Source organism: Protopterus annectens, chromosome 3.part1, assembly GCF_019279795.1.
Source record: "Protopterus annectens isolate FY-2018-M chromosome 3.part1, PAN1.0, whole genome shotgun sequence".
Lineage (NCBI taxonomy): Eukaryota > Metazoa > Chordata > Ceratodontiformes > Protopteridae > Protopterus > Protopterus annectens.
The window spans coordinates 1643507899-1643520216 of record NC_056732.1 but is presented as its reverse complement, the minus strand read 5'-3'; the positions used below and the strand labels follow the sequence as shown (position 1 = coordinate 1643520216).

Genomic DNA, 12318 nt, shown 5'->3' with positions numbered 1-12318 from the left:
AGTTGCATTGTGTTTTTGTAGTCTTGGAGAAAGCATATGACAGGGTGCCGAGAGGAGTTGTGGTATTGTATGAGGAAGTCAGGAGTGTCAGAAGTATGTAAGAGTGGTACAGGATATGTATGAGAGTAGTTTGACAGTGGTGAGGTCTGCGGTGGGAGTGATGGATACGTTTAAGGTGGAGGTGGGGTTACATCAAGGATCAGCTCTGAGCCCTTTCTTATTTGCAATGGTGATGGAAAGGTTGACAGATGAGATCAGACAGGAGTCCCAATGGACTATGATGTTTGCAGATGACATTGTGATCTGTAGTGAGAGTAGGGAACAGGTGAAGGAGACCCTGGAGAGGTGGAGATATGCTCTAGAGAGAAGAGGAATGAAGGTCAGCAGGACTAAGACAGAATATATGTGTGTGAATGAGAGGGAGGATAGACGAATGGTGAGGATGCAGGGAGTAGAGGTGGCGAAGGTGGATGAGTTTAAATACTTGGGATCAACAGTTCAGAGTAATGGTGAGTGTGGAAGAGAGGTGAAGAAGAGAGTACAGGCAGGATAGAGTGGGTGGAGACGAGTGTCAGGAGTGATTTGTGACAGACGAGTACCTGTAAGAGTGAAAGGGAAGGACTACAAGAGGGTAGTGAGACCAGCTATGTTATATGGGTTGGAGGCAGTGGCAATGACAAAAAGGCAGGAGTTTGAGCTGGATGTGGCAGAGTTAAAAATGTTAAGATTTGCAATGGGTGTGATGAGGGTAGACAGGATTAGGAATAAATATATTAGAGGGTCAGCCGAGGTTGGAAGGTTTGGAGACAAAGCCAGAGAGGCAAGATAACATTGGTTTGGACATGTGCTGAGTACATTGGGAAAAAGATGCTAAGGATGAAGCTACCAGGTAACAGGAAAAGAGGAAGGCCTATGATAAGGTTTATGGATGTGGTGAGAGAGGACATGCAGGTGGTTGGTGTGACAGAGCAAGATGCAGAGGATAGGAAGAAATGGAAACAGATGATCCGCTGTGGCGATCCCTAATGGAAATAGCCAAAAGATGATGATGATGTCTTGTGTTTTTATTATTTATTATTAAATATTTTAAACCTTTCAACTGTGGCTGTTTTGTGTAGAGATAATTTAAGCTCTACAGTCCATTGCATGTATATAGTGATACTGTACAAAGCCACTCCAACAAGCCTTGCTGTTCATCACACTTACTAACTGGATAAAAATATTGCACAGTAAAATTAGGCACCCTTTGGTAAGGGCCTTATTAGAAGCTGATATTAGTGGTTGGTGGCAGCTGGTACTACCTTATAGACTGGCAGGACGGGGCATAGCTGGAGAACCTGTGCCAGCTTTTCCCAGGAATGTCTGTGTGTTTGTATATAACTCATATCTTAAAGTGTGTGTGTGTGTGTGTGTGTGTGTGTGTGTGTGTGTGTGTGTGTGTGTGTGTGTGTCAGCTACTTGGGCAGGGACACGAAGCACTGATTGGACAGAGAGGGTGCTGGAGGTTTTAGCTTGACCACAAGGCTGAGATCTGTACTCTATGCCTGTGCTAGTGGGGAGTCTTATTGGGGATCTGGAGAGAAAGGGAGAAACCAGCCCCAGACTGACTGTGATCTCTGTGTGCTCTTAAGGGAAATTGTAATTTACTGTGTGTGTACTTGTTATCCCTCCCAATGTGCAAGCCCATCACTGGTGCTAGTGGTGAGCATGGAGGATCCTTGATTACTGGGCCAGTGCGCAGGCATCACAGTCCTGTACAAACCCAGGTTGATTATTCCTTTCATCTCCATGTAGCAACAGCTATCAGGAAATCCTTCTACTTGGTACAGGTGATGACAAAAGCAATATCATTCTGATCTAAAAAGGCTATTGTCCCATTATATTCAGCACTGATTTACAGAGTAAAGAATTATTTACTTCTAAGGAGAATTACAGAGTACCATGCTCCTTTTGGGAAGTACCTCACAAGACATATCAAGGAAAGAGAAGGTCCTAACAAACAGGAGCACAGGCTTAATATTCTTATGGTGCCAGGAAAATAATAGAAGCACTGCTAATCTTTTCTTTGTCTTATAGGCACTTCATGGAAGGATTCCAAGCAATCACAGACACATTGGCCTAGCATATCTTGTACCTTCACAAATCAAACAATCCCACAAATATCAGAACAAGGGACTGATCAGTGAAACAATGTGGAGAGAGAAATTCATTACTCAGCATGTCCTGCCATCTCTTCTTAACATCTCCTGCTTCGGTTTGATTCCTCCCATCTTTGTCTTTTATCACAACCATATTTACCATGAAGTTTCACTCACTATCATCAATTGTCTTGGATACAACTCTTGTCCTTTCCATTCTGCTGTCTTCTTCCAATTAGTTGCATTGTTCATTTAAATTATGTCTCATCTCTCATTGTTATTATCTGAAACTTTGCATGTAGTTTGACAAATTTTGCCTATCTCTTCATTAAATATACTGCTAAACTTCTACATAAAACATTATGTAAAGCACCAGTGATTACATCTTTAAAATGGAGTCCTGCTGACATGCTAAATAACAGACATAAGGTGAATGTTAAAAACTGACACAATGTGGCACCTTCAGCTTAAGCAGATACACACATGCACTTCAACAAATACAGCTTGAACAAAGTATTGCTATTAATACTACAACTACAACACTGTAAATATGTCATATTGCCACAGTCATATAATGCTGTTACCATCTGATGTATTTCATATTGAGGAAACAAACTAACAAATTAAAGCTAGAAGTACAAGTTACCTCAGGTCTAAAATGCAACGGCTGTCAATAACAGAAGTGGACACTTCAATGAAGAGCATACACAAATCTATGCCTAATAAAGAGACTCCTCACTACCTGTCAACTATCATCTCCTCCTCCCCTTGTAACCTATACATGAGGAGAGGGGCCATCTGGGTATTTTCCACTTCTTACTCTAATACATATTTCCAACTGGATCCTACATGAGTGTGTCTCCAATAACCCAACTAAAAGAAAACTGTCAGCATCACAATGAAAATACTTCAAGATTATGATACATCCTTTAATTGCAATGGATCAGTTATATCGGATTTGATGCAACACTATCTTCTTCAGTAACGTTACTGAAGATTACTGCTGTATCAAAACTGGTATAACTGTGGTCCATTGTAATTAAAGGATGTATCATAATCTTGGATCATTTTCACTGTGGCCCTGACAGTTTAAGTTTAGTTGGATTATTTTTGGTCCTGCACTGAAATTATTTCAGGTGGACCCGTGTGTCTGTTTCTGTTTGTGGTTCATTTTAGGTCACCAATACCACTAAGCATGCACACACACACACACACACACACACACACACACACACACACACACATATATATATATATATATATATATATATATATATACGTGTGTGTGTGTGTGTATACATACACATATATGTATGCGTATACATACATATATATATATATATATATATATATATATATATATATATATACATATATATATATATATATATATATATATGGTTCCCTATCAGAAGCCTGAAACACTATAAGCTTGAAAATCAAAATCCTGAAACCAAAAGCCTGAAAATTCAAAATCCCGAAAACCCAAAATCCTGAAAACACAAATAATGCTAATATGTCACTATAAAGACACTAATATCTACCAACTGACCCTGACCCTAAGGTCCGTCACTATCGCACACTCACCTGACCCGCGCCCTAACCCTAACTCACTTAAACCGCCCCTAATCCCAATATTTGTCACTATTGCATACATGCTTAACCTGCGCCCTAACCCTAACTCACTTAAACCGCCCCTAACCCTTACATAAAACCAACCGCATACTGACCTGAACCCAACGCATAACCTAACACCACAGGACTAACAATAGCAAAGCCACAATGACGTCAGTATGTCCATTTTGTGTTTTCAGGATTTTGAGTTTCAGGATTTCGGGATTTTGAATTTTCAGGCTTTTGGTTTCAGGATTTTGATTTTCACGCTTATAGTGTTTCAGGCTTCTGATAGGGAACCATATACATATATATATGCACATATATATATATATATATATATATATATATATATATACACACACACACACACACACATTATATATATATATATATATATATATATATATATATATATATATATATATATATATATATATATATCCCTGGCTACAATATGTATGCTGCTTAGTCGCCACTTGCCCTTGGCCTATTTTGCTGCCTGCTAGCATGCTCCCAGTAAACATTAGACATTCAGTGGAATGGGATGTTTCCCTCTGCCTTGGGTAGTTTAACCTACATAATCCCTCCTGCCCTTTGTGACTGACTCTACATTAGAGCGCACTCCATTGTACGAGTCAGTGATGCTGGGGTAAAAAAGCATCCTGAGTATTCTAAGTACAGTCAGGACATTTTCACTCTGTCCCACAAAGCTAACTGTCAAGGGTTGTGGTCTGAATAGAAAACAAACTGACATTAAAGGGGGAAGATTATGTCTGTTAATACAGAATCCATTCTGATGCATATGATATGGTCTTCACGGTACTGCTTAGATTCTATTACTATTAACTTGTAGTCATATTATTCATTTTTCTGTATTTTAATTGCATGTATACTAATATTACGGAATAACTATAAAGACTTTATACTTTTAAGAATTAATTTGTAATTAAATGGTAATGATTACCAAGCTGCAGCTTACTGACAGATGTAAAGAAATTATAGAAGTGCATGCTCCTATGTGCAAACGTTTAGTGACATACAGCTTATTCCAATGAAAACAAGACAGCTCTGTATCCCAGATTTTTCTGTCTGAATAAAAATGGATACTATAAGCAATACGGTAGCTGTAATATGTTTGCTACCTGTTAAATCAAAGACCTGTTACAGTGCACATTCGTGTAACTCCTGACTACGACCCAGTTCAAGGCAGACATAAATTATGGACAGTGTTCTTCCCAGCCATCTCTACACTACAGCATGATAGTGCCACATGTAGTTCCCAATACTTCCCACTCACAATACAGTCCCCACAACACAGCAGGTCAGTGGTTATTTTACCATGTTCTCATCTCCCCTCCCCCCATCCAGCTCCTCTTGAATCCAATCCTCTGTTCAAATCTGGGTCACCAATGTCAGTCGGGGCTCTACAAAATGGTCAACACGGATCAATCCCAGGGGTATATTATGTTCTACAAAACAACTGATCTATGCTTTTTTACTGCTATTTAAATAATGATACATAAGAAACATTTTATGCACATCAATTCTTTACCAAGAACTTCTTGAGGACAGTTGCGTAAGCTGTCTAGCTGCATATGTAGGTTAGTAATCTCTGCCTCTGTGCTGGTCTGAAGTTCAGTGTAGGCTGTCTGAAGCTTGTTTATCTGGAAAATATTTTAAATGTTCATGACAGAAATAAGTATAGTATTTGAAAATGGTAATCAAAATTATAGACAGTAACAAATAACATTGTCAAATATTCTTTGCATTTAATGTGACAGTACAAATGGTATACTGAAAGAGGGCTATGATTAAGAGAAACATGGAGTGTCAACTTATATACATTTATCACTTCTTTCACTAAAAATAAAACCACTCTTCATTCCAGAAAGTTTGGCGGCAAAAGGGGTGGAAGAGTGAAAGTTAAGCACCTACTTTTTATCCTAAAATGACTTATGTGATAGAAGTGAAAACTCTCCATCACTCTGGCGATCCCGCTGAAAAGTGCTTCTTCCGGGTAGAACATAAGTTATTATTTGAGAACAACATGTCTACCAGCAAACATGAGTTAGGAAAGACTGAATCACTCTGATGCCACCATACAGACCGAAATCTACACCATTACACACTACTGCAAATTCAGAAGTATATATACACACACACACACACACACACACACACACACACACACACACACACACACACACACAAAGCTGACAGTAACATTTACGTAACCTACCCAAATGAGGACTTTCTCTATCAAACAAAATGCAGTCCTTTCAGGCAAAGCAAATGCTATGAGATTTGCATTAATGTGCTTTTAAACATTACTATTGGTCACCCTCCACAACTGACAGTACACAAATTAATTTACATTACATGTCTGTTTAATGCACATGGCATAGAGCTGCAGCTGTTAACATTGTCACCTGTCAGTGCCTTCAAATTCAAAACACACATTTTCATGCCCCTATTACCATGTAGTATTGGTATAATTCCCCCACCATTTACCATACTGGTGGAAACTCATGCATATACCTGCACACTTTTATACATTACTAGTTTACGTCATCCACTGTTTTCTGTAATTTTGTGTGGTTTTTCTACCACTTTTCATTGTATAAACATGCTTTTTGGGGCTGTAAATATTAAAACTGTCATGACAATTTTTTTCTGCAAAGCACTGACATTTTTTTCTGAGCTGTTAACAATTTAGTCTTTTATGCACAATAATACACATGGATGGCTACTTACAAGATATTAGACAGATGTATTTTTATATTTATAATGTTTTAGTTTGATTATGTTTATGATTAGATAGCTATGTGTTTTTTCTTGATTTTAGTTCTTGTTACAGCCTGATGAAGGCTTTAATGCATTAGTCAGCCGAAAGCGATTTTCGTTAAAAGTCTTTGTGTGTGTGTGTGTGTGTGTGTGTGTGTGTGTGTGTGTGTGTGTGTGCGTGTGTGTGTGTATTATTTTATGCTTTTCTTAATACCCGATCTTGGAATGTGGGCTGTAAATAGATAGGCAGTACTTTCGTTAACTAGGATTTAGTTTGATCTAATAAGTGGCAGTGTGTGGGGTGGTTACTTGCTGTTCTAAGATGCACTTTTGCAGTCTATTTATTGTTTATTATTTATATTGTTTGCCATGAATAGGCTGGTTTAATATTAAACAATATGTATACTTTATAAACTACTTCTAAGTATATAAAAGCAGATGTGTTTAAGTTTGTTAAAATATTTCTGATTTTTTGTTTCTGAGGATCGCTTGTCTATGACAAAGGCTTGTTGCTTTGGAACACTATATGGGTTTCATGACTTTTAGAAATTATTGTGACTGAGCTCATCAACAAAGTTTTAAGACCACTAGTTTCTCTGTTTTTCATTTTTTACTTTTTCACCTGTAAGTGTCTGGTTCACTGTTTCAGCTCCCTGCTAGCATTCTACACAGAGGCTTCAAGTTTTCCTTCTATTTGTATTTTTGCTGGGTCTCTAGCTGCATCACACATTCAAAGACATACCAGCAGACAAAGTGGCAATCCTCTTACACTGCCTGTAGGAGTAGATGCAGTGTGCACATGACTATGTATGTGCATTTTGCAAAGGACTAACATCTAGCTCAGGGCTGATTTAATGCCTTAAGCTCAATGCTTTCTGAGACTAGCTCAAGCTCAAATGGACCTTAAAAAAGGTTAGATCAGGCATCAAAATAAGTGAATAAAGTCAACTCTTTGGAATAAACCCCTTGTATAATAGAAATAACTCATTGTTGCATGTTGGTAAGGTATGATTTACCCAGCTATGGCTCTAAAGGTCAAAGGGATCATAACCAGCTGCTATGAAAGGTAGATGAAAGGTCAAGACCTGCCCCTTCATTAAAGGTGACAACAAATATGCAACAGTGTTTTGCTTTAAGTAATACTACTCTCTGTTTCAAAATAAACTTAACTTTTACTACTTTCTATAATAAAAGCCCCCTAGTGCCTTGGCTCAATGCCTTCAAATGAGGGAAGGCAAAGAGAACAACTCTCTAAGAACTACTTATATATCCGTTAATTACATCAGTCAATCAGTTCCCTGAAGGCTTTTTACTGTAAAAAGTAACACGTTAAGTTTTAAAAGATAAAGATACTATCTAGAATTGTTATCTTTGTCTGTGGCTTAAACATCTGAGTAAGAATATCACTCTGTTTCCAAAGGTCTGTCGATGCTCCAGATTTGTAATAAATGGATTAGAAAACAAGACAGAGGAACAGCAGATTAGATTTCTTGAAGGTGAGGAGACAATTTAGGGGAAGATGGAAAAGGTGAAACAGGATTCTGATAGCTTACTGCACAAAAACTATTTAGTATATGTTTTGTTCACTGAAATCTAAGCATTTTTATAATTTTCAAATGCTGGCAGTAGAGAGCACACACGGTTACAGCTGGTAAGAAAAGTGAAGCAAGTTTGGATTTTAGCAAGGATTTGGTGACGGCAGATTAACATTTCAAGTGGTACTGTAAGCATTTATATCAGGCACAGATTTAGTAGGGGTGATAATGTTAAATAAATAAACTTTTTTTTTTCAAACTTTAAGAATATGAGAATACCAAAACTTATGCAGTGAAACTTAAGTGCTTAATTTCACTGGAAGAGTTAAATGAAGTTTTTAAGAGGCAAACACAAGAAAAGACTCTGGGTGGTTAATGCCTTCAAAATACATTTTTAAACTTAAAATTCGTGGACATGCTGTCAAGATTACTACAGTAATATAATACAGTACTAGAAGCTAAAAAGATTCCTATGTCATAAAAAGAAGTTGTGGTAACTGTGACACACAAGGAAGAAAAGGATGTACATTTATCATCTTCATAAAAGGGCAATAACTGTGTTAAATCACAATTACTATTCATGGTAATTCTGGCAACAAGGGATGCTAAATTAACACTGAGATTGGAAGACAGTGGGTGTTAGGCTTCTGATGAGCATCAGACATACACAGCATATTTAGTATAGAGTCCTGATGCATCAAAAACTCTGACAGGATAGAATGGTTTTATTTTATGCAGGTCTTACTGGAATTTAGATTTGTAAAAGAGTTTGTGGAGTTGTTAAAAGTATTTATGAAGAACCTAAAGATATATGCGCTTACGTTACCTTGCCTTAGAATACTTACAGATAGAAGATAAGGGTGTTTGTCCTCACCATTGTTACTTGGGCTATATCTAGAACTACTGGCTGCATTGCTCGGGAGTTCTAATTTACAGGGGTACAACACTTTTAATGAAAATTTTAAAAACTCATTCTTTGCTAATGATGTGTCTGTTTGATGAATCATGAAGTTGGTATAAAGGAGTTGTTTGACCTACTACAAAAAATTGGTAAGATGTTTCAATACAGAATACATAAAAGAAAAACACAGCGATGCCAATGACTTTTTTCCTTGCAAGTACCTGAAAAAAAGACTTACAAATATTTATAAATCTAGCTAGAGAATTCCTTACATGGTCAATCATAAAAAAGTATGCAACTCTGAAGAACAGATTCAATGACTGTTTTCAAAGATGAATGGTTTAGAAGTAGATCAGATATGACATTTTCATTTCAGTTCATTATTTGTGCTAACCCTGCTGTTACACATGCATTAAACTTTTCCAGCTGAGATGTTGGGGGATTTTCTAAAAATCATTTAGGAATATACTATATGATTATATTTGGGAAGGTGGCAATTCCAGTTTATCTACAGAAAACTTAATATTGTCAAGAAAATGGGGAGGTATAAATGTGTTTAATTCAGGATTATGAGTCAGTACAAGTTACAATGTTACATCTCTTGCCAATTTGGACTTATGACACAAAATGGAAAGCAATGCTGAAATAGTGTTTTTTTTTTTACATACGTTTAGTAAATGATCACGTAGGACATAGGCAAACATACATTAACCCAAAAAAGTTTCATAGAGAATTGGGAAATAAGGTAAAAGGAATTGACAGACCACCAAAAAAAAGAGGAAGTAGATACATTTTGGAGAAGTATTTATGAAGATCCTGTGGAACATAACAAAGATGCTAAATGGATAGAAGAAGTAAAAGAAAGAATAAGAAGTTTAAAGGTACAGGATATGAAATGGGATGAAATAACAACCAGAGAGATTGAAATAAAGTTGAGAAAAGCCTCTAACTGGAAAACCCCAGGCCTAGAAGCAGTACCTAACTTTTGGCTTACAGTATTAACTTCTTTGCATGAGGATTTAGCCATGAGTAAGAACTACTTACATGCGCACCCCGAACACACACTGCACTGGTTAACAACAGGAAAAACAATGCTCTTACTTAAGAGTGAACCTGCAAGCTACCCTAAAAATTATAGACCAATAACTTGTCTTCCGACGAAGTACAAAACATACACGGGAAATGACGCCAACAGAGTTTATAGTCATTTAGAAGAAAACTCAATTATGGCAGTAGAACACAAGGGCAATAAAAGAAAGTCGTATGGAACACAGGACCATTTGTTCTTAAACAAAGTTTTAGTGGAGAATTGTAAGAAGCGGAAGAACCTAAGTATGGCATGGATTGACTATAAAAAAGCATTTGATAGTATCCCACATTCATTGATAAAAGAGTGCTTAAAAATGTATAAGATACGCCCTACACTGATTGACTACATTACAGTAAACAAGAAAAAGTGGCAGTCCACTTTGCAATTAAGCCATGATAAAGGAAAGATTATTATCACAGGGATAAAAATTCAAAGGGGGATATTCCAGGGTGACTCTCTGTCACCCTTGCTATTATGCCTTGCCATTAACCCATTAAGCTGTTTACTTAGCAGCTTAGGCCATGGCTATAATTTGGCTTCTAGAAAACAACAAAGTCTAATGACCTCTCATCTTCTCTTTGTTGATGATTTAAAATTATATAGCTCATCAGATGAGGAACTGAAAGCACAGCTGCAGGTTATCAAAACTTTTTCAGATGATATTGGAATGTCATTTGGTCTTGATAAATGTGCAAAAGCAACCTTTAAAAAAGGAAAATTACAGCACCACGAAAATGTCACTTTGGGACAAGAATGTGATATAAAAAAACTTGAGCAAGAGGGGGTGTATAAATACTTGGGAACTGATGAACATGAACAAATGCGAATAAAGCTTAGTAACGAGTACTTTAGAAGACTTAAATTAATCCTGAAAACAGCAATGACACCTAGGAACAAGATCCAAGCTATAAATCAATTTGCTCTTTCTGTCCTTATAGTTTTGAGTGATTGACTGGCCCCAAAAAGTGTTGGATAGATTGGATATTAAAACAAGAAGGATGATTCATGCTCACCAAATGATTTATAAACATCAGTATATACCAAGATTATATATCCCCTGTTCTGAAGGAGGGATGGGCCTCCTTGAAATTGATTACATGTATAGATTTGCAATCGTGGGTCTCCACACATATCTACTGCCCTCACAAGATCCAAATGTGGTGAAAGTTTTGAAACATGAGGAGAATAAATCTAAGATGACATCCCTGCTTAATTTAGCAGAAGCACATCGACATCAAGCAGGAATGGAAATAAAACCAGAAGTGGATAAAAACCAGGCAGCAACTGAATGTGCTAAAAAACAAATGAAAGAATTTTCACACTGAACTGATTGAAGGAAGGACACTGAGGAAACTCGGAGCTATAATATATAACATTAAGTATCCTGTTTTTTGTTTATTTTGTTCTTTATTTCTTTGTTATTTACAGCACTTTGTGTACTGTGTATTCTTCTAGCTAGTTTCACTGTGTGTGAGGTATTAACTGGAAATTGTCCACTTTTATTAAGCATCTGTTGGGTTGTTTGTTTCTGATAACTTGTTGCAGTTAAACTCTTTTTTCAAGAGGTTCCTTTAGCTGTTTAAAACTTTCATTTAAAGGCTCACTGTTGCTTTTCAGCTGTGAGAAACATTTCTGCAGTTTGTTCTAAGTAGTGGGGATATTTGTAGCATTTCCATATTCAGGCTTGTATTTGGGCCTAGTGTTTATGGAGGCTGTGTGTCTAAGCACATATTCAGGGACATCTTGGTTTAGCCAAAGCCATCAGGCATTTCAGTGAGAGAGAATTGTTTGAGGTCATTGGCTGACTGAGGTCACCTGGACTACAGCTTAGACTAAGCATCTCATTGGTTCTTTTGAGATTTCTTTCTTAAAAGCTGTCTCAGGTTTCAACTTTCTATTACCTAAAAAGTTCAGTTGTGAGTGTTCTGCCATTTCACACTGAACTGATCGAAGGAAGGACACTGAGGAAACTCAGAGCTATAATATATAACATTAAGTATCCTGTTTTTTGTTTATTTTGTTCTTTATTTCTTTGTTATTTATAGCACTTTGTGTACTGTGTATTTTTCTAGCTAGCTTCACTGTGTGTGAGGTATTAACTGGAAATTGTCCACTTTTATTAAGCATCTGTTGGGTTGTTTGTTTCTGATAACTTGTTGCAGTTAAACTCTTTTTTCTAGAGGCTCCTTTAGCTGTTTAAAACTTTCATTTAAAGGCTCATTGCTGCTTTTCAGCTGTGAGAAACATTTTTGC

The 12318-nt window shown here is 36.9% G+C and overlaps 1 protein-coding gene across 4 annotated transcripts in view; it reads right to left on the bottom strand.

Annotated features, from left to right (window-relative positions):
• Positions 1 to 12318, bottom strand: part of AKAP9 (A-kinase anchoring protein 9) — a 3155794-nt gene that overhangs the window by 2149815 nt on the left and 993661 nt on the right. For all 4 annotated transcript variants that reach the window (XM_044067665.1, XM_044067666.1, XM_044067667.1 and 1 more), the window contains one exon: positions 5308 to 5419. In XM_044067665.1, the coding sequence (XP_043923600.1) occupies positions 5308 to 5419 (112 nt within the window). The remainder of the gene's footprint in view (positions 1 to 5307; positions 5420 to 12318) is intronic.